The 24,801-nt window shown below is 37.2% G+C and overlaps 1 protein-coding gene across 1 annotated transcript in view; it reads right to left on the bottom strand.

The window, feature by feature from the left end:
• PRMT3 (protein arginine methyltransferase 3) overlaps positions 1-24,801 on the bottom strand; it is a gene marked incomplete at both ends in the record, with an annotated part of 141,017 nt that overhangs the window by 97,257 nt on the left and 18,959 nt on the right. Inside the window, one exon of the mRNA XM_079709186.1 lies at positions 16,433-16,554. Within this exon, the coding sequence (XP_079565312.1) occupies positions 16,433-16,554 (122 nt within the window). The remainder of the gene's footprint in view (positions 1-16,432; positions 16,555-24,801) is intronic.

Below are 24,801 nucleotides of genomic sequence, written 5' to 3'. Positions count from 1 at the left end.
CAGAAAAGGAAATCCAAATGTCCAATAATCACATGAAAAGATGCTCAGCCTCACTGACAATCACAGAAATGCAAATTTAAATTGCAATGAGATACTGCTATACAACCAACTGGAAAAAATTCTTAAAGGTTGGCAATACCAACCAGAACTGTTATATACTATTGGTAGAAGTATAAATTGGTATAACCACTCTGGAAAATAGCCTGGCAATACTGAGAAAATCTGAAGATATGTATACCCTAAAGCCTGCAATTTTATATGTAAATATATACCCCACAGATGTGTGTACCAGGCACATGTACAAAAAGTTCATAACAAAATCGTTCTTAACAGACCTAAACTGGAACACAAAAATTCCCATCAAGAACAGAACAGATAAATTGGGATATATTAATCAATGGCATTCTATATAACAATAAACATGAATGAACACTAAAAATAACGTTGAGCAAAACAAGCTAGACAAAAAGAATGCACAATATATGATTTCATTTATCTAAAGGTCAAAATTGAGTAAACTAAACTATGTCCATTTAAGTGGTTAAAATATAAAGCAATATAAAGGAAGTGATTACCACCAAAGTCAGTATGGTACTTACCTCAATCAAGCAGGGAGAGCATCTGACTGAAAAAGGGCAAAAGGAGGTGGGAGGAATTCTAAAGTGCTGGAAATGTTCTCTTTCCTATTATTTATCTATACATATGCATATTAGAACATGTAATTTATGTGTTATGCACTTTTTAATATGTATATCTCACACAAAGGTAAAAAAGAAGGGATGTTTATATCCCATCTGAGTTTTTTCAAAGAGGTACTTAATAAAATTCTCTTATGAAAAAATTGCTGCAGTTGCTTACTATTTACTGAAATATTTAATTGGGCTTTCACAATTACAAACACTTCAAAGGAAACAGAAAGCAATCTTCTAAAAAGAGCAAAATATTCCCACTGCCGTAGAAATATCTTCAGAATGCTCATGCGCAACAAGGTGTATCCTGTAAAAGGCCATCTGCTCAGGCTGTTTATTGTCTGCTACAAGTCATAATCCTATTTGCCTCAGTAATTACTTGTTCAAATATAAATATAACTGGAAAGATTAAGATTTCAGGGAATACAGAAAAAAAGACAAAGGCCATAATTCCCAGTAATTCTGTATTAAAACCTCACAACACAGGTATCATTCATGTAGATAACCCCTTTTATGAGACTGCTCATCTTAATCGCCACCTGATTTACCACTCATGAAAGAAACTATAGATTTTACTTATTTTTCTTTTCTCAAGTGTCCAATCACTAAACCTTACGTTAGCATAAAAGCATTCGAAATGAATTCTATCTCTGGAAATACCTGCTCAAAAACTAGCATATATTTAATCTATAGAAATACAACACCATAATAAAAAGAGTATGCTAAGTAAGTCTCTTAACTAATCCAATAAACACAAATTATTTTTCTAAGTGAACATTTTGTTAGAACAACAATCACTATCCTATATTATTTCCTATTTTAAAAGTAGCAATTTAAGTTTTATCTCATGATACAGGGACATCATCATGATTAATTATCTGATACTGGGCATACAGAGATAAAAGACATGGCCTGTGCACTTAAGAACACGGTCTAAGGGATTCAGAGCAGTAAAGAACACAGGGTCCATAGGAGCTAATATAATAAGCCCTTAACTAAGTGAGTGACATTTGAGCTTAGTCAGGAAAAAACAGAGCATCCACAAAGATGTATGCGAGCATGGGGGTAAAGAAGGGTGCCTTATCTCTGTGTGCACAAACTGCCTGTGGTTATGTGTGTGTGTGCATGTGTGTATGGAAGAGAAATTTCAAGTTTGAAGAGCTATAAATAGTTTAGTATGATTAGAGCAACAAGAGGTAGTATGTAGTGACAAAGTTGGGAAGTAGTTACAGGGAATGCAAAGGAGTCTAGATTTTATTTAGAGATAATGAGGAGCCATTTCAGGATTTTTAGAATGAGAAATATAGGATCAAATTTGTAATGTACCTCTGCCCAATGTGATTTTGATAAAAGACATAGTCTAGGTTCTAAGAAAGAACATGGTCTAGCAGGGAGATAGACGTGCAAACAGCATAAAGTACCACAGGGGTTCATACAATGAACACCTTATCAACTAAATGGCATTTAAAGCTGGTGACAAAATTATTATAAAGTTTACCTAGAAGAATACATGGGTGATAACAACTATTTTTTCAAAATGCATATGGGGCAGGGGGACAGGGAGGGAATACCCTGATATAAAAATATACAAGGTATAATATTACTTTGCTTTCAGTTAGCTATGGCACCCAAGCATACATATTTCTCTCTTGTTCCCCAAGCATGCTGAAATGACAATAAAGTAATACAAAATGTAATAAATTTATAAACTCATGGAGATTTTAGAAGGTGATATCAAACAACCAGAGATTCTGATAAATTCAGTGGGGAAAAAAAGGAGACTCAAATCATTTTGGTAAACCTGTGAAGAAGGATCCAGTGCTCAGTGCACACATCAGAGAAGACTTTAGTGGAGGTGGGAGCCATTTTTCACAACACAAATCCCTGATGTCAAGAGGTATACAAAGTGGAAGTGACAAAGGAACTGAAAAATCATAGGAAAAGTGGTGCCCAGAACAGATCTCCCTCCCTTCTTCTCAGGGAGATGAGAGAAAACCCATACCAATTACCTTTATGAAATAATCTAGTCCTCCATTCATAAATGTAAAAAAAAAAAAAAAAGGAATCCTTAACTATTTGAGATAGGGGAAAGATGTAAGGACATCTCATAAACAACAAGTACTACCAGGCAGATAATTTCAATGCAGGGGCCAGACCTGCAATCAGAACAAAGCTATTCCATGAGCTGCCTCACTCCCAAATGTACCATTTGTGTTTACAGGAGTGTAGCTGTGGAATTATTAACACTGAGGACATTTATTATTTAAAATTAGCAATAGCTTAGCTTCTAACACAATGAAAAAAAACGAAGAAAGAATAACCTGGATTCAAACAGAGACAATAGGTTTTCAGTCTTTTGTGTTGACGATTTATCTGGCTTTGAATGTTTGATATCCTGGGTCTTGAAAATACATTCATTCATTCATTCACTGAGTAAGTATGTACACTGAATACCTACCTGTGTGCCTGGTACCCTCCCAGGTGGTTGGGGCACATCCATGAATGAAATGGAGAAAAATCCCTGTCTAACCTTAGGGAGCTGATATTTTTAGTAAAGCTTACATTTCCATGTATTTCATCTCCTGTAACCTAAGTCTTTAAAAAGCCTTACCAAAATATTGATAGTGAGATCTCATACCAGGATCAGAGGTAATTTTTAGTTTCTCCTTTATTCTCTCATGTCTTCCCAACACAAAAGCAACTTTTTATCCCTTTCTTCCTTTATTTATTTAAAGGGGAAGAGAATTGGTAGGAAAGTCAATCTGGCTGCACTAAGAGAGTACATGACAGAAAACCAAATAACTGAATACAAATAACTGAGCTACTTATGCAGATGTGTTAATTCATGTGAGTATATACGCAATACAAGAATGTGAATTAAGGCACGTATTTAAGAAACATCAACGAGGGACTTCGCTGGTGGCTCAGTGGTTAATAATCCGCCTGCCAATGCAGGGGACACGGGTTCGAACCCTGGTCCGGGAAGATCCCACATGCCACAGAGCAACTAAGCCCGTGTGCCAAAACTACTGAGCCTGTGCTCTAGAGCCTGTGAGCCACAACTACTGAAGCCTGTGTGCCTAGAGCCCGTGCTCCAAAACAAGAGAAGCCACCGCAACGAGAAGCACACTCACCACAACAAAGAGTAGCTCCTGCTCGCTGAAACTAGAGAAAGCCCGAGTGCAGCAACAAAGGCCCAACGCAGCCAAAAATAAATAAAAATAAATAAATAAATATAAAAGAAACATCAACTGTAGACAAGGGATGGATTTGAGAAACAGTAAGGCTTTTCAAGAGGACTCTATCTCCAGCAAGTTTGCTGATGAAGGAAATGTCAAGTCTGAGTCCCAGGTTTCCATTTTGACCTGTGAGAAGAGTTAATGCAGGTCTGTTCTCTCAGTTCTTACTTATCTCTGTAACCATGGCAATAATTCTTCATCAAACCGTAAGAACAAAACTCCTCAACATTCATGTAGTTTCTGGTTAATAATGCTATTCTATACACGTGAAGCTGTGGACCAAGACAAATCAGGAGGACAGCGTGTTTAAAGTAAACATGAAGATTACTGATATGTACCTGGTATCTGACATGGGTTTGTACAATGGCTGGTCACACAACAGGTATGTGCCTACATGACCAGTTCTCTTTGAGAACTCTAGACTCTAAGACTCAAGCAAACTTCCTTGGGTAGAGACATCTCATAAGAGTCTCTGAGGTTTACCGCTAGAAGGAAAAGTACATCTTGTGTGACTCTTGCAGAGAAGAAAGGATTTTGTGGAAGCCTGTACATGACCTCCTTACCTATGGATATCTGTTTCTTGCTGTCCCTGGACTATATCCTTTGCTGTAATAAATTTTAGCTGTGAACACAACTTTATATTGAGTCATGTGAGTTCTTCCAGTGAACCACTGAACTAGTGGGTAGTCACGGGACCCCCAAGACAGGACCACTGAGTTGACACAAAATTAAGGGGATGGCGGGACACAAGAAAAACTGAATTTAGTTTCCATGTAAGGCGTCTTGATCACCTTCATTACCTTCATTAGAAGACTCCTGAGCAGCAAAATATTTTTTTTTTTTACCATTTTAGCTTCATCAGTGGTTCAAAGTTCCCTTCAACTTTAACTTGCTCTTCTATTATTTCTATTATATTTATAAACAAATATGAAGAAACATCCTTTACTTCAAGGATTTATCCTGGTGTATTTTGTGATCTTGTTCCAAATATTATATATACCACCACTATCTTTAAATTCATTAAGTTACTTTATTCTTCTCAAAAACCTTTCACTAAGTATCTACCAGGTATAAGACACTTTGCCAGGTGTTATAGGGATAAAAATATTAAGAAGATAAAGCTCCTATCCTAGAATTCAGAGAAGGACATTTACATAAATATGACAACAGATCTAGGCTTTTCTTAATGTTTCATTTTTAACAGTATTCTAGACACAGGCAACATAAAAGACTGCATCTAATGTCATACTGAGATTGAAAGCACTGCACTGTAGCCATATGACAGATCTATCTTCTCATTAAAACTCCTCTGCAGTAACATCCAAAAGTCTGAATAACGAGCTATTCCACAGCGGAGTCAATGAGAAACCAAAGGCAGCCAGAGTAATGGTAAAAATATTGCCAGAAGCTACCTCTGCTTCCTGAGGGTGAACACTGGATACAACTGTCTGGCAACTGAATAGCTTTGCTGTCCTTAGGTAAGTTTATGTTTCTGAAATGATCATTCACTGGAATGTGACAGCTAGAAAGAGAAACAACTTCTCATTCCTTCCATATATCACTTTGAGTTCTATTTGCCCCTGTTAATATAACATCTTTAAAAGTCCATATTCTACTTTATTCATGCTACAACCTCAGAACTGCAAGCTTGCCTTTCTTATTAAGTCCCAATTTATATACAAATAATTTATATATGTATATAAGCCCTAATATATATATATCAGTTTACATTAAAGCCAAAACTTACTCCGTTCTACACTCATTTCTTTAGATATGTTAGATCTCTTTTTTAAACAAAGAAAAGAAATAAAATTTATTTTATCATTATTTTGAACACAATTCAAGGATTGTAAGTCGAATATATCTAAAAGAATAATGAAACATGTATTTTAAAAGTATCCATCTTTTAGAATTTAAAGTACTTTTTTCAGATGTAACCTTATGGAGTTTTAGAGAAATCCTGCTGTGCATAGATTCTTGACAGAGAAAGAAGCCTCAGAATTGCTAAAGACAATCACAGCCTGCTAATCAGAAGAGTTGCTTTCACTGACTGATGATAGTTCTAGAAAACTCCAGTGCAATAACAGACAAGTATAAGAGAAGCTTAGAGTAGATTTCAAGGGAGGAGAGTGAATACGGAATACAGCTGGCTAATGCTTGAAGCTTTATGGTGTAAGAGAACAGACTGTGAAACAGAAAAGAATACAAAAAAGAGAGTCATCATTTCTTGGTGGGATAGCTGCAAGAAATGATCATTTTAGAAACATAACCAACCAAATGTAAAGTATTATTGGAGGCACTGGTGCCAAGCCAAACATACCACTACAATTATCACCTAATATTATTGTAACTACTAACATTTAGTAAGCAGTTACATGTCAGCCACTTTGTAAAGCACCATAAATGGATTCAATCCTTATAATAATCTTGTGAGATAGGTACTACCATCAACCCCATCTTATAAATGAAGAGACCAGGGTTAAAGAAGTTAAGCAATTCGCCCATTTTCATAAAGCTAAATAGTCAAAAAGCCAAAATTAGAAATCAAGTCATATGGTTCCAGATGCTGAGAGAAGTATGCTATTCTGCCTCCTCAACTGGTAGAATAATGGGCCAGTAAATGCTGGGGATATTAAACTGTTTCCTGAATATTCTTCTACAGGGACATTCACAAACAGAAGAACAGAGGTTATATCACCCCACAGTATAAATTTCAAATATTTGAATGGAAAACAAAGGAGAGATGCTGAGAACATTATGGAAATAGCTATCTTTTCACAATATAAAAAAGGCAGGGGGTGGAGTCAAGATGGTGTACTAGGAGGACATGGAATTCACATCTCTGAACAACCAGGGCACCTACCAGGCACCAGTGGGGCACCATGGACACCTAAGGGGATGGAAGGAACCCCCAGCGACTGGGTAGGACGGGAGCTATGCGGGGGGAGTGAAGGGGGAGGACAAGTGGAGGCAGGACGGGACTGGTAGCGAGAGGGGCGGCTGGTGGAGGGGAAGGGATCCCACGCCCGAAGGGGGAAATTGGGGACCACTGGGAGGGCAGAGGATCAAAAGGAAGTGTGGCCAGCTTCCCCCTGCCCACTTGGGCCCCCTGGAGCCTGCTGAGATCCCAGGCCTGATCTTCTGCCCACCTAGGGCCCCTCCAGCCACGAGGGTCCTGAGGGAGTGGGAGGGAGGGAAGGGGGAGCAACAGTAAAGGCCGGACCTCCCGGACCGGCATCTCTGAGGGGTGGCTGGGGGAGGAGAGGAATTCCTACACCCAGTGGGACACACACACGGTCAGGGGCCCAGCGGGGACCAGGGAGACCCTGGGGGAGACAGTGGGAGTGGGGAGGCATGGAAGAGAACACAGCCAGCACTCTCCCAGTCCACTTAGGCACCAGGGAGCCTACTGGGCTCCCAGGCCTAATCCTCTGCCCTTGGAGCCTCCCTCCTGCCAGGCAGAGCCCAAGCCCCGCCCCTACACTCCCACCCAGGGCCCTAACCCTCTACACTCGGAGACCCCCTCTGTGAACCCCTCCAACCGTGCTGGGCCTAAACCTCAACCACACACCCTCACCCAGGGCCCCACCTCCAAACTCTGGAACCCCACACTTTGCACCTGCTGCCTCTCCCCGACGCAGGTCCTAAGCAGAGGCCCCGCCCCACGCATGAACGTCGCCTGCCTAGGCCCTGCTCCCTAGGCCTTTTCTGGTTGCGGGTTCCTAAGCCTAGGCCCTGCCCCATGCTGAAACGTAACCCCCCACCCACCTAGGTACTGCCTCAACCTAAAACCTGCCCCTGCCAAAATTCCCCCCTGCCTAAACTCCGCCCCCAGAGCCAAGGCTTTTTTTTTTCTTCTTTTTTCTTTTTTCCTCTTTTAGACTGGGGTTCTGTTTTACCTTGTTGGTTCGTTTATATTTTTATTTCTTCTAATCAATCTTTTATTTTTCTAATTTTCTTTCTTTTCTTTTCTTTTTTTTTTTGCGGTACGCAGGCCTCTCACTGCTGGGGCCTCTCCCGTTACGGAGCACAGTCTCCGGATGCACAGGCTCAGCGGCCATGGCTCACGGGCCCAGCCGCTCCACGGCATGTGGGATCTTCCCGGACCGGGGCATGAACCTGTGTCCCCTGCATCAGCAGGCGGACTCTCAACCACTGCGCCACCAGGGAAGTCCTCTTTTATTCTTTATACTTTGTTATTCTTCTGCTACTTTTGGCTTGTTCCCCCCCCCTTTTTTTTTCTGTTTTCTGTTGTGGTTTTATTTTACCTTGTTGCAGTTGTTTCAATTATATTTTTATTTTTCCTAATATATTTTTTATCTTTCTAATTTTATTCTGTTTTTTATTCTTTGTTATTGTATTGCTTTTTTTTTTTTTTTGCCATGCCACACAGCTTGCAGGATCTTGGTTCCTAGGCCAGAGGTTGGGCCCAAGCTCCTGTGGTGGGAGGGCTGAGTCCAAACTGCTGGACTAACAGAGAACCTCAGACCCCAGGGAATATTAATCGGAGTGAGGCCTCCCGGAGGTCCTCATCTCAGCACCAAGACCCAGGTCTATCCAACTGCCTGCAAACTCCACTGCTTGATGCCTCAAGCCAAACAACCAGTAACACAGGAATACAGCCCCACCCATCAAAAAAAAAAAGCAACAACAAAAAAATATGTTACAGATGAAGGAGCAAGGTAAAAACCTACAAGACCAAATAAATGAAGAAAAAATAGGCAAACTACCTGAAAAAAATTCACAGTAATGATAGTAAAGATGATCCAAAATCTCAGAAACAGAATGGAGAAAATACAAGAAACATTCAACAAGGATCTAGAAGAATTAAAGAGCAAACAGTGATGAACACAATAACTGAAATAAAAAATACTCTAGCAGAATAACTGAGGCAGAAGAACAGATAAGTAAGCTGGAAGATAAAATGGTGGAAATAACTACCGCAGAGCACAATAAAGAAAAAAGAATGAAAAGAATTGAGGACAGTGTCAGAGACCTCAGGGACAACATTAAATGCACCAACATTCGAATTATAGGGGTCCCAGAAGAAGAAGAGAAAAAGAAAGGGTCTGAGAAAATATTTGAGCAGATTATAGTTGAAAACTTCCCTAACATGGGAAAGGAAATAGTCAATTAAGTCCAGGAAGCACAGAGAGCCCCATACAGGATAAACCCAAAGAGAAACATGCCAAGACACATATTAATCAAACTATCAAAAACTAAATACAAAGAAAAAATATTAAAAGCAACAAGGGAAAAGCAACAAATAACATACAAGGGAATCCCCATAAGGTTATAACAGCTGATCTTTCAGCAGAAACTCTGCAAGCCAGAAGGGAGTCGCAGCACATATTTAAAGTGATGAAAGGGAAAAACCTAAAATGAAGATTACTTTACCCAGCAAGGATCTCATTCAGATTTGATGGAGAAATCAAAAGCTTTACAGATAAGCAAAAGCTAAGAGAATTCAGCACCACCAAACCAGCTTTACAACAAGTGCTAAAGGAACTTCTCAAGGCAGGAAACACAAGAGATAAAAAAAGACCCAAAAAAACAAACCTAAATCAATTAAGAAAATGGTAATAGGAACATACATATTGATAATGACCTTGAATGTAAATGGATTAAATGCTCCCACCAAAAGACACAGACTGGCTGAATGGATACAAAAACAAGACCCATCTATATGCTGTCTACAAGAGACCCACTTCAGACCTAGAGACACATATGACTGAAAGTGAGGGGATGGAAAAAGATATTCCATGCAAACGGAAACCAAAAGAAAGCTGGAGTAGCAATTCTCATATCAGACAAAATAGACTTTAAAATAAAGACTAGGGCTTCCCTGGTGGCGCAGTGGTTGAGAGTCCACCTGACGATGCAGAGGACACGGGTTCGTGCCCTGGTCCGGGAAGATCCCACATGCCGCGGAGCGGCTAGGCCCGTGAGCCAAGGCCGCTGAGCCTGCGCGTCCGGAGCCTGTGCTCCGCAACGGGAGAGGCCACAGCAGTGAGAGGCCCGCCTACCGCAAAAAAAATAAAAATAAAAATAAAATAAAGACTATTAGAAGAGACAAAGAAGGACACTACATAATGATAAAGGGATCAATCCAAGAAGAAAACATAACAATTATAAATATTTATGCATCCAACATGGGAGCACCTCAATACATAAAGCAAATGTTAACAGCCATAAAAGGAGAAATCAACAGTAACACAAACATAGTAGGGGACTTTAACACCCCACTTACACCAACAGACAGATCATCCAGACAGAAAATAAATAAGGAAACACAAGCTTTAAATGACACAACAGACCAGATAGACTTAATTGGTATCTTCAGGACATTCCACCCAAAAGCAGAAGAATTAGACTTTCTTCTCAAGGGCACATGGAACGTTCTCCAGAACAGATCACATTTTGGGTCACAAATCAAACCTTGGAAAACTTAAGAAAAATGAAATCATATCAAGCATCTTTTCCAACCACAACATTATGAGATTAGAAATCAATTAAAGGAAATAACAGTAAGAAACAAAAATACATGGAGGCTAAACAGTGTGCTGCTAAATAACCAAGAGATTACTGAAGAAATCAAAGAGGAAATCAAAAAATACCTAGAAACAAATGACAACGAAAACACCACGATCCAAAACCTATGGGACACAGCAAAAGCAGTTCTAAGAGGGAAGTGCATAGCAATTCAGGCTCACCTCAAGAAACAAGAAAAATCTCAAATAAACAATCTAACCTTATACCTAAAGTAACTAGAAAAAGAAGAACAAAGAAAACTCAAAATTATAGAAGGAAAGAAATCATAAAGATCAGAGCAGAAATAAATGAAATAGAAACAAAGAAAACAATAGCATAGATCAAAAAAACTAAATGCTGCTTCTTTGCGAAGATATACAAAATTGATAAACCTTTAGCCAGACTCAACAAGGAAAAAGGGGAGAGGATGCAAATCAATAAAATTAGAAATGAAAAAGGAGAGATTACAACTGACACTGCAGAAATACAAAAGACCGTTAAGAAACTACTACAAGCAACTATATGCCAATAAAATGGACAACCTGAAAGAAATGGACAAATTCCTAGAAAAGTACAACCTTCCAAGACTGAACCAGGAAGAATTAGAAAATATAAAAAGACAAATCACAGGTAATGAAATTGAAACCATAATTAAAAATCTTCCAACAAACAAAAGTCCAGGACCAGATGGCTTCACAGGCAAATTCTATCAAACATTTCGAAAAGAGTTAACATCTATCCTTCTCAAACTCTTCCAAAAAATTGTGGAGGGAGGAACACTCCCAAACTCATTCTACGAGGCCACCATCACCTTGATATCAAACCAGACAAGGATGTCACAAAGAAAGAAAACTACAGGCCAATATTACTGATGAACACAGACACAAATATCCTCAACAAAATACTACCAAACAGAATCCAACAACACATTAAAAGGATCATACACCATGATCAAGTGGGGTTTATCCCAGGGATGCAAGGATTCTTCAATATACACAAAATAGTGTGAACATCATATTAACTAATTAAAGAATAAAAACCATATGATCATCTCAGTAGATGCAGAAAAAGCTTTTGAAAAAATTCAACACCCATTTATGATAAAAGCACTCCAGAAAGTGGGCATAGAAGGAACCTACCTCAACATAATAAAAGCCATATACGACAAACCCACAGCAAACATCATTCTCAATGGTGAAAAACTGAAAGCATTTCCTCTAAGATCAGGAACAAGACAAGGATGTCCACTCTCATCACTATTATTCAACATAGTTTTGGAAGTTTTAGCCACAGCAATCAGAGAAGAAAAAGAAACAAAAGGAATACAAATTGGAAAAGAAGTAAAACTGTCACTGTTTGCAGATGACATGATACTATACATAGAAAATCCTAAAGATGCCACTAGAAAACTACTAGAAGTAATCAATGAATTTGGTAGGGTTGCAAGATACAAAATTAATGCACAGAAATCTCTTGCATTCCTATACACTAACAAAAGATCAGAAAGAGAAATTAATGAAACAATCCCATTTACCATCTCAACAAAGAGAATAAAATACCTAGGAATAAACCTACCTAAGTAGGCAGAAGACTTGTACTCAGAAAACTTTAAAACACTGATGAAAGAAATCAAAGATAATATAAACAGATGGAGAGATATACCATGCTCCTGGATTAGAAGAATCAATACTGTGAAAATGACTATACTACCCAAAGCAATCTACAGGTTCAATGCAATCCCTATCAAATTACCAATGGCATTTTTCACAGAACTAGAACAAGAAATTTTACAATCTGTATGGAAACACAAAAGACCCTGAATAGCCAAAGCAATCTTGAGAAAGAAAAACGGAGCTGGAGGAATCAGGCTCCCTGACTTCAGACTATACTACAAAGCTACAGTAATCAAGACAGTATGGTACGGGCACAAAAACAGAAATATAGATCAAAGGCACAGGATAGAAAGCCCAGAGATAAACCCATGCACATATGGTCACCTTACCTTTGATAAAGGAGGTAAGAATATACAATGGAGAAAAAACAGCCTTTTCAATAAATGGTGCTGGGAAAAATGGACAGCTACATGTAAAAGAATGAAATTAGAACACTCCCTAAAAACCATACACAAAAATAAACTCCAAATGGATTAATGACCTAAATGTAGGGCCAGACACTATAAAACTCTGAGAGGAAAACACAGGCAGAACACTAGATGACATAAATCACAGCAAGATCCTTTTTGACCCACCTCTTAGAAAAATGGAAATAAAAACAAAAATAAACAAATGGGACCTAATGAAACTTAAAAGCTTTTGCACGGCAAAGAAAACCATAACAAGATGAAAAGACAGAATTTCTATTTCTCAGAATGGAGAGAAAATATCTGCAAATGAAGCAACTGACAAAGGAGTAATCTCCAAAATATACAAGCAGCTCATGAAGCTCAGTATCAAAAAAACAAGCAACCTAATCCAAAAATGGGCAGAAGACCTAAACAGACATTTCTCCAAAGAAGACATACAGATGGCCAACAAATGCATGAAAAGATGCTCAACATCACTAATCATTAGAGAAATGCAAATCAAAACTACAATGAGGTATCACCGCACACTGGTCAGAATGGCCATCATCAAAAAATCTACAAACAGTAAATGCTGGAGAGGGTGTGGAGAAAAGGGAACCCTCTTGCACTGTTGGTGGGAATGTAAATTGATACAGCCACTATGGAGAACAGTATGGAGGTTCCTTAAAAAACTAAAAATAGAACTACCATATGACCCAGCAATCCCACTACGGGGCATATACCCTGAGAAAACCATAATTCAAAAAGAGTCATGTACCACAATGTTCACTGAAGCACTATTTACAATAGCCAGGACATGGAAGCAACCTAAATGTCCATCAACAGATGACTGGATAAAGAAGATGTGGCACATATATACAAGGGAATATTACTCATCCATAAAAAGGAACAAAATTGAGTTATTTGTAGTGAGGTGGATGGACCTACAGTCTGTCCTACAGAGTGAAGTAAGTCAGAAAGAGAAAAGTACCATATGCTAACACATATATATGGAGTTTTAAAAAGCAGTACTGATGAATCTAGTGGCAGGGCAGGAATAAAGACGCAGATGTAGAGAACAGACTTGAGGGCATGCGGGGAAGGGGAAGCTGGGATGAAGTGAGAGAGTAGCAGTGACGTGTACACACTATCAAATGTAAAATGGATGGCTAGTGGGAAGCTGCTGCATAGCATAGGGAGATCAGCTCGGTGCTTTGTGACCACCTAGAGAGGTGGGACAGGGAGGGTGGGAGGGAGGCTCAAGAGGGAGGGGATGTGGGGATGTATGTATACATATAGCTGATTCATTTTGTTGTATAGCAGAAACTAACACAACACTGTAAAACATTTATACTCCAGTAAAGATGTGGAGGGCTTCCCTGGTGGCGCAGTGGTTGAGAGTCCGCCTGCCGAGGCAGGGGAAACGGGTTCGTGCCCCGGTCTGGGAAGATCCCACATGCCGCGGAGCGGCTGGGCCCGTGAGCCATGGCCGCTGGGCCTGTGCGTCTGGAGCCTGTGCTCCGCAACGGGAGAGGCCACAACAATGAGAGGCCCACATACCGCAAAAAAAAAAAAAAAATGTGGAAAAAAAAAGGCAAAGGAGAACATCTTTGAAGAAAAGTACAATGTTGGCTCATCCAAAACAAAAAGGTCTGATTTTCAAACTCTATAGGTTCTAAGTAAAGCAAACTACTGAATGCAACCAATACATGCACTGTGAGTAGTGAAATGGAGAGACAGCATAGTAAATTAGCTTTGAGTATGGACCATGGAGTCAGGCTGCCTGGGATCTAATCCTGGCCGCACTACAAATAAGGAGAGTTACGTAGTCTCTGTGTCTCAATTTCCTAATCTCTATAAAAACAAACATATATATATGTACTGTTTTTGTACCTACCTCAAAAGAAATTAAATAGAAAGTACTAAGTTAATGTTAGCAACTTTTATTGTTAAATTTAAGTACCTAGAATTGAATGCTAACTCATTCTCAATAAATGCTCTCATGCAAAATTTCCATACACTCCAGCACTAAATTTCATACACAATGAATTTGATTATAATCATTGTACAAACATATTTCTAAAAAGTCACTAGGAATCAGGGCTTCTGTGAAATAAAAAGAAAACAAAACAAAATGAGTGCTATCACTATCTTTTTCTTCCATAAGGGAATTAAAATGAGAGCACATCTAGTCTCACCTTACAGACATCAAAAATGACAAATGAATAAATAAATGAACATGGTCTTTCATAAGATGAGAATTTCTAATAGAAATATCTTCCTGTAATCTCACTATCACAACAATAAAATTTTGATGATTCATCTAAAACAATCTCTTCTTTGGGACAGTGGTTCTCACATCTGTTTGGATGGTAATGCACAAGCAAGAGAGGGTGCTCTTTACAGAACCCCCAAAATGATGATGTTGTAGTTAATGGCAACATAAATAAAAAAAACTTTACTAGATTATGGATTGCATATGCATATGCAACACAGGTGCATATTCTCTAATATGAGAATAATAACCACAAACCTCTATCTATGAAAAAATCTAAGCAAGAGCAATGTCATTTTTTCGTTAACATTAATTTGGTACTTGTTAGTAATAACAGTTGCTAACTTCTGCATACCTACTACATGCCAGGGCAGGCAATATGCCAAAGAGACTGAGGTGCATATCTTACTTGTAACTTATTTACCTTGCTCATAACCGTATGAGGTAGTCATCATTATGTTCATTTTGACAGTAAAACAACTGAGGTTTCAAAGAGGTTAGATATAACTTAACTGAAGTTCTAACAACGGGGAAGGGACAGAGCAAGGACTCAAACCCGTCTGACTCCAACTTCACACTCTTAACCCCAACATCAGACTTCAATGCAATCACATCTAAAAATGTAAACATTTTACATAATTCAGAAATGATCGATATTAACCAATTTTAAGAATAAAACATAGGTATCAGTGGGAGGACCATTTAAGAGTCATTGCCGAGAATCTAACGTAAGCATGGCAAAAGCTGTTAAAAGAATAGACCTTAAATGTTTCCAACACAAAAAAGAAATGGTAATTATTTCATGTGACACAATGGAGGTGTTAGCTAATGCGATGGTGGTAATCATTCTGTAATATATTAATGTATCAAAGCAATACATTTTATACCTTAAACTCACACAATACTATGTGTCAATTATATCTCAATAAAGCTGGGGGGAAAAAGAATCACTAAGAAGCCTGCTATTAAAATTATTCCGGAAATTATTCCAAAGTTCCAAATGTAACATGCTTTGGTTAAGTACACAGCTAACAAAATCTAGTTCTAAAAGCTGTAGTTCAAATGAAGGTCTTCTTACTAGGATATAAGCCAACTGTAAAATCAATCACGGATCAATTAACCTAACTAACTTAATTCCTCAAAGAGAGGAGATATTTTTAGAGAACATAATTAAGTTTGCAGCCATTCTGGAATTTACTTATTTTAATTTGAGGAGGCACAAGGGCTAGTGTTGTCAAAAAGAAAAAGATAATCCTTAGTCTTTTTAGTTGAACTGCTATTTGCTAAAGGAAATACTACTGATATATTGAGTTTTGTAGCAAGTCTTCTAACACCGCCCTATATGTCCATGATTTCTAATTTCATATTATTGTAATTAGCATATCTATAGCCATAATTGGAAGGACAGAAAACTATATAAAAATAATTCTCATCAATGAGAAGAACAATGAAAAGATTTTTCATAGCTCAAACATGTCTAGGTCAATCCAACTTAAAATCTTATTCTGGAATGAATTTTTACTAAAAGACAAGTGTCTTGAGTCTGCATTGGATAGCTATTAAAGACAAGAAAATCAATTGCTATTAATCCTTAAATTTAAAAATAATCTTAAATCAAGCCATAAAATGCATCTACCTTACGATATGCATTGCCTGGTAAAGTATTTCAGACTGATCAACTCCAAGAACCTTCTTTGCCCCAGCTTTAGCAGCAAACATAGAGAGAATTCCAGTTCCACAACCAACATCCAAAACTACCTGGTGTAATAAAAAAACAGATGTTATCGAGAAGGTTTAATACTTTAAATCCTATTCATATATGATCATGTTTCTGGCTAGGAATAGATAACAAAAATTTAAACTTTATTGATCAAATATGGTAATATTTTCTCTTTGGGGAAATTGAAAATATAATTACATTAAGTTGTTTTAAATTCGTAACAGTGTTTTGGCCACAGTCTGCTGCAATCAGATGCAACAATGTAAATTTAAGAAATGTTTTATATGAAATAAGCAATTCCCACAGACTTATTAAGAGGGAATTAGTCTCTTTTTTATTTCCTTTTTCTATGTATGCTCTAATTTAGGCTCAGTAATTCTAAATTTTAACAGAAATAAACTTTCTCAAGTTTGAGTAGCAGGAATTAACTTAAGCAAGATAGCCTGATCCAGGTACAATTTAAAAATGGTTACAAAGGAAACATGAATGGAGTATTACTCAGCCATAAAAAGAAACGAAATTGAGTTATTTGTAGTGAGGTGGATGGACTTACAGTCTGTCATACAGAGTGAAGTCAGTCAAAAAGAAAAAAACAAATACTATATGCTAACACATATATACGGAATCTAAAAAAAAATTGGTTCTGATGAACCCAAGGGCGGGACAGGAATAAAGATGCAGACGTAGAGAATGGACTTGAGGACACAGGGCAGGGGGATAGAAGGGGAAGCTGGGACAAAGTGAGAGAGTGGCATGGACGTATATACACTACCAAATGTAAAACTGCTAGCTAGTGGGAAGCAGCCACATAGCACAGGGAGATCAGCTCGGTGCTTTGTGACCACCCAGAGGGGTGGGATAGGGAGGGTGGGAGGGAGGCACAAGAGGGAGGGGATATGGGGATATATGTATATGTATAGCTGATTCACTTTGTTATACAGCAGAAACTAACACAACATTGTAAAGCAATTATACTCCAATAAAGATGTAAAAAAAAAATAAAGGAATCATGGATATAGAATATTGCCATAACCCCTCCACTTCCAAAATTAAATGTTCAACTCATTTTAATAATACAGGTACAATAAAAACAAACTGGCTTCTAGAATTCAGTAACTTGAGAGTTTAATTTTTTTAAATGATATTCATTATCACTGGTGAAAGAAATAAGAAGAACCAAATTTAAGATGTTATTGGGGATAGGCAGGGAGCAATTATTTCTAATCAAGAATTTCATACTCTTCTTCCCAGAACAGTATAGTGAAACCTGCTTGGTTCACAGTAAAAAACAAAAACTAATTACCAAGGAAACATTCAGCAAAATACTCAGAGGTACACTGGAAATTACTGAAAACTGTAGTGCCTTAAATCTTTCATTACCAATGACCTGAAACCCTATATGCTTGTCTCAAAATACGAAATTATTTCAGTAGTCTTCTACTATAAGTATTCACTGAGCATTACTAAGTGCAGGCTTTGATCATGGTGCTGGGGTACAGCCAACAAACAAGACCAAGTCCCTGTCCTAATAGCGCTTACAATCTTGTGGGGGAGACAATGAACAGACAAAGAATAGAGAATAAAGAAGAGAGAATGTTAACAGAGAATAGTAGTGTTATACAGAAAACTCAAGCACACAGTAGAGGTTAGAGCAAGGGACGGGGGGACACGCTCTTTTAGACTTTTAGATATAGGTCTGCGAATACTTCTCTGATACATGTGAGCGGAGAAGGAAATGAAGTACAGGAGTGTGCCAGGCAAAGATCTGGAGGAAGCGCCGTCTAGCCATAGAAGATATTAAATGCAAAGCACAAGATTCCAGGCAAAGCAAGAAGGCCACTGCGGCTGAGCTGGGGGAGAAAGTTTCCTTGGCGGTGAGATCAGGGTTAAGCAGGGGTCAGATCACAGAAAGCCCTGGGATTTTATTCTGAGTAATGGGAAGCTACTGTAAGAAAAACAGAACTAGAATTAAGAATCTACTATATTTTTCAACAATTACTTTTTCACTAGGTAAAACATTCATACAGTTTAAACATCAAAAAGTGTATTTCTTATTTATCCTTCAAAAGAATTTTTATGCATATACAATGCAATACTATATATGTATTTCCTTCCCTCCTTTACACAAATGGAAGCATATTATACTCACTGCGCTACACATTGCTTTTTTCCTTAACAATATAATTTAGAGATCTTTCCATATCAGTTTATAGAACTTCTTTCTCTTATATAGCTGTATAGGATTCTGTATCACGGTTGTACCATAATCTACTGATCCAGTTCTGTACTGATGGACATTTACATAGTTCCTGAAATTTTACCATGACAATCAATGCTGTAAATAACATTATACCTAATCCCATTCATACATGAGTAACTCTACAGAAGTACAAAGGAGTAAATCTATTCCTAGAAATAAAAACACTGGGTCAGAGAGAATATATGTATCTGTAATTCTGCTAAACATAAATTACCCGCCATATGGCAATTCTACTCAAATCAGCAATGTGTAAGGGCCAATTTCCTCACAGGTGACACTAGCCCATATAATCAAACTTTCAGACTTCTGCCAATATGGCAAGTACAAAATAATGATATACTGGTCTAGATTTAACGTGCATTTCCATTATCATGAGGTTTTGCAACATATTTCATATGTTGTAGAGACATCTGTAGTTCTATGTGAACCATCTACTTTATCCTTTCTCCATTTCTCCACCAAGTTGTTAGTCCTTCTCTTACCAAATTTCTCTTATCAAATTTTATCAAATAAGAGTTCTTTGTTAGTTAAGATCAGACCTTTGTAATATGACTTGCAATGTTTTCTCTCAGCATATGATTTTTCACCTTTTGATTCTGCTTAAACTGATCTTTGCTATGTAGAAATTCTTTACTAACAGTCAAACTCATTAATCTTTTCTTTTAATGGCTTCTGGATTTTGACCATAATTAGACCGACTTAGCCCATATTCTCTCCTATTTCATTCACACTTCCTTCTGGTACATTTATAGTTTCATTACTACAGTTTTGTTTTGTTTTTTTTAATCACAGTATTCACTAAGAGGTATGGCTCCAACTTTACTTCTGTTCAGAAAGCTAACCAATTGTCCCAACATGTTATTAAACAGTCTATGTTTGCATCCCCCCGAAATTCACAGGTTGAAATACTAACCCCCAATGTGATAGTATTAGAAGCTGGGGCCGGAGATGATTATGTCATGGGGACAGACCAAAACACAGAAATTTTAGTGAATGCTGAAGGTCCCTGTCTCAATTCATTCAGCACGCTATAACAAAATACCATAAACTGAGTGGTTTGTAAACAACAGAAATTTATTTCTCACAGTTCTGGAGGCTGGAAAGTCTAAGATCAAGGCACAGGTTGACTCTGGTGAGGGCCTGCTTTGTGGTTCACAGACTTGACTTCTTGCTGTGTCGTCACATGACAGAGGAGAGGAAGGGATCCCTCTGGAGATCTGTGTATATTTTGGTTTATTTCTAGATTTTTATTCTGCTCCATTAATCTATACAATCACATACCAATAATTATTCTAATTATAGAAGCTTGGCAGAATTTCTATCTAATAAAGCTGGTCCACCCTCACTGCCAATCGTTTTCACAGTGTTTCTGGACAATTTTATATGTTTACTTTTCCACAAGAACAAGAAAATCAGCTTGTCTATGGTTTCTTTGTTTTTTTTAAGTCTTAGCATTTTTATAGGGATTGCACTAAAATATAAATTTATGGAACACAGACCATTTTATTTTGTGTTTTCCATTCAGGAACATGGTATGACTTTCAATTTGTTTAAATCATCTGTTATGTTCTTCAGGAGTTTGGGGTTTTAAAAAATCTTTTTCATCTAAGTCCTGCATATTAGTTCTGTTCCAACACATTTTATCTTCTGTATTGTTTACTAGTATAAGTGAAGTCTGTTCCATTACATCTTTTTTTTTTTAATTAATTAATTTATTTATTTTTGGCTGCGTTGGGTCTTCATTGCTGCATGTGGGCTCTCTCTAGTTGCGGCGAGCGGGGGCTATTCTTTGTTGTGGTGCGCAGGCTTCTCATTGCGGTGGCTTCTTTTGTTGCAGAGCACAGGCTCTAGGCATGCAGGCTTCAGTAGTTGTGACACGCTGGCTCAGTAGTTGTGGCTTGCGGGCTCTAGAGTGCAGGCTCAGTAATTGTGGCGCATGGGCTTAGTTGCTCCACGGCATGTGGGATCTTCCCGGACCAGGGCTCAAACCCGTGTCCCCTGCACTGGCGGGCAGATTCTTAACCACTGCACCACCAGGGAAGCCCTGTTCCATTATATCTTGAAAATATAATACACCAAAACTGACTCCAGAAGAGACAGAAACTAAGCAGTCTAATTTCTATTGAAGAAATAAGGTTGCCAAAAGGCTACTGCTCTAAGAAGGACGAGGCCCACCCAGATGGCTCCACAGGGAGAATGTGACTGTTCCTGCACATGTGGCCTATCTGGGTGAGTCAGCACATTGTAACATAACCACTTCACACACAAGAAAGTTTAAAATTGTAAGATGCAATCTATACAACATCACTGCAAACAAAACTATTTTTTTTAAGTTACAAATAAAATATATTAACCACAACATCAAGAAAATACTATAACACAGAGCATATATATTTATAGTATGGTTATAGCATATCAGTTTGAAATATTATGTGGCATAAAATATAAAAATATATAACACAATAGTAAGTGATAACTTCCCAAGAACTTTCATTGAAGTAAGATATTTGCAAAATTAAAAAATTAAAAATAAAAGATCAGTGTGGAATTTAGAAGTTTGATAGCACAGTGCTTTGGCAATGGTGTTTGGGAATATCAACACCCACACACTGTTTCTGGAAAGACAAGTTGGCAGCACTAAAACCATCCTGGGTAGACCCTTTCTGATCTAGGGTGGCCACTGCTAGGAATTTATCTTATTATTCTACTCTCATAGTCATAAAAAGATTTTTAATAGTTTATATTTTTACATGCAGCATTATTTCTAATATAAATTAAAACAATTTATGGACAATTTTACATTGGGTTTTTGAGCCATTAAAATAATGTTAATAAGGGATTATCTTAGAGAAATTGCTGAGCTACAAAAGCTAAGTACAGAAGGATATGTATCATTTACTCCAATTAGAGTGTGTGTTCTTTTTTAAGACCATACATACACACACATATATAATTTATATACATATGCATATATATATAAAATTCTTCTTTAACCTTTTCTGAAGGAAGGAGAGCTTCAGACAAGGAAAGTAACAGATCCAGAATCATAGAGCTGGTAATTTGTAAAGGTAGCACTCAAACATACATAGGTCAATTTGCTTTTAAAAGCCTATATTTAGGGCTTCCCTGGTGGCGCAGTGGTTGAGAGTTCGCCTGCCGATGCAGGGGCCATGGGTTCGTGCCCCGATCTGGGAAGATCCCACACGCCGCAGAGCAGCTGGGCCCGTGAGCCATGGCCGCTGAGCCTGTGCGTTCGGAGCTTGTGCTCCACAACGGGAGAGGCCACAGCAGTGAGAGGCCCGCATACAGCAAAAAAAAAAAAAAAAAAAAAAAAAGCCTATATTTAAATTATATTTTTAATTATATACTAATTATTTATTACATCTAGCTCAGATTTAGGTAGTTGGGCAAATAAACTAAAACCTGGTAGAATCAAAGAAAGAGGTAGAAATGAAAACAGAATACACTAACATTATTTTGTAAAATGATGAAGGAATGTGATTCACTGTTTCTAAAAAAAAAAAAAAAAGGAAAAAGAGTGAATCAATTTTAACTTAGATAATAATCAAAAGCATAAAAAAGGCACCTAACTGTGAATTTCTTCAATGAACTACAAATAGAAATTAATTATGAGTGAGTGATAACACAATTATGCCACCCAAAGTTAAATTAAATCTGAGAAACCATATGGCCTCCACAGGAGCTTTGTGAATTAAAACAATATTCAGAAAGGAATGAAGGAAAGGAAGTAGGAAGGGAGGGATGGAGGGAGAAAGGAAGGAAGGAAGGAAGACATTTTAAATTATAAGCACCTTTTTGAAAAATAAATCTCTACCATTCACTAACTAATATACAGAAGCCAGTGCTGTGATTGAAATTTGTCTACCTAATGGAGATAAAAGCAAACAAAAACAATGGTAATAAAACTTAAGAAAACATGTTATTTCATACATTTTTTAAAAGAACTATATTTAAATAATTTCATGAACACGTTCTGTCATGGCACACAGAAATTATATGACCTATATATGAAAAATAGTGTTAATTAAAATATGACTAATGAATCCCACCCTAATTACTCATTCTATTTTAACATAACAGTGTTCAAAGTGTAGTGGCACAGGGTTAAGGGCACTAGACTAGGACTAAAACCCTCGTTTGTTTGCTTTTTTTTTAGCTGCCTGTTTTAGGGAAAGTCAATTAACCTACTGGTTTCAAATTTCCTCCTGTGAAAAATAGAGATGAATACAAACCTGCTATGAATACACCATATCGGTATATTGTATAGCAACAATAAGACAACATGCTTGAAAGTATTCTATAAATTATCAAGTGCTATTTAAATATGTGTCATATATTTTTTAAATCTGTAGTCATAATATAATATAAAGAAAAGTATCCCAAATCATTTAAAAATATGAAAGCTCTGGATTATTTAATATTGTTAATTATAGAAAATTATATCCTGAATATACTTCAAAGAGTTAGAAATTGACACACATGTATTTTACATCACAGTATACTTTTGAGAAAACACAAATGCCAAGCAAAATTAATTACACATTGATAAATTAAATGAAAGCATCTTAGGCAAAGTACTAAGGAAAAATACTCCCAGTTTATTAGTAAGCCCCTTTCTGACTTGGGCAGATTTAATCTCTTCAGTAAAAGCAGTAAGTGGAACACAAAATAATTAAACATTCTATGTGTTCCATGGTCACGTATTCTGTCCAAAAATGTATAATATAATATATACAATATTTCTATAAGACTGTTACAAATAAAAAATTAAAAGCAGAAAGGGACTGTGTATAGGTCTATGAACCCAGTAAGCTGTGCTTCATATACATAGAAATATTCATAATTACTTAATTTCCCAATGATTAATCTTACGTTTACTAATACTGTGCCTTTTCAGTATTTTCTTATGTAATATAACACAAAAGTCTATTCAGAGCATATTGAAAAAGAAACTTCTAACTACTTTTACTTAACGAATTCTTATGGCATTCATATCAAAAAGTATTTTTAAAAAGACAGCTCAGGGGCTTCCCTGGTGGCGCAGTGGTTGAGAGTCCGCCTGCCGATGCAGGGGACACGGGTTCGTGCTCCGGTCTGGGAAGATCCCACATGCCGCGGAGCGGCTGGGCCCGTGAGCCATGGCCGTTGAGCCTGCGCGTCTGGAGCCTGTGCTCCGCAACGGGAGAGGCCACAATAGTGAGAGGCCCGCGTACCGCAAAAAAAAAAAAAAATAAAATAAAATAAATAAAAATAAAAAGACAGCTCAAAGAAAGAAAATGATAGTGCTTTTATAAAAACAAAAATCATAAAATTTTAGAACCAGAAAGGTTTAAAAAATCATTTTATTTTTATTTAAAAAATTTTTTAATTTTTTTAACATCTTTATTGGAGTATAATTGCTTTACCATGGTGTGGTAGTTTCTGCTTTATAACAAAGTGAATCAGCTATACATAAAAAGTCATTTTACAAGTGAAGCCCACAGAGATTCACCACTGTCTAAAATTATTATGTAGATGGTTCCTAAGAAGCCAGGCAGGACTAGTGATTCTCAGACTAGAACATGGTTAATTTCTATACAACATATTAAGGAAAAAATAAAATAAAAATCTAGGCAAAATCAAACTGTAAATATAAGGCAACATTTTTAATAGCAACATATTTGCTTTACTGGAAACAGTGTGGTTTTTTAGACAAATATTAAATAAATTGTTCCAGCACTTGGGTGCAAACATAAAAACTATAAAAAAAATTCTTAGTCTCTGCTGCAAAAACATATAAAAAGCATACAAAAAAGCCAAGTATAAAGAACTGATAAAAACTAATACTTTAAAAATAAAATAATCATTTGTCTATAGGGGAATTAGCAAAAACAAAGAAACACATACCATCATTACCTCATAGGTAATGCTTTGGCCAAAAGATATCAGAGCACCATATAAATTTCACAGGTCCAACTTGGCTAGATCACAAGTGAAACACCGCTCTTAGGAAGCAGGTATGGAA

This window comes from Hyperoodon ampullatus (assembly GCF_949752795.1).
Source record: "Hyperoodon ampullatus genome assembly, chromosome: 7".
Classification (NCBI taxonomy): Eukaryota; Metazoa; Chordata; class Mammalia; order Artiodactyla; family Ziphiidae; genus Hyperoodon; species Hyperoodon ampullatus.
The sequence above is the reverse complement of the archived record's forward strand: the minus strand, read 5'-3'. Positions and strand labels throughout refer to the sequence as shown.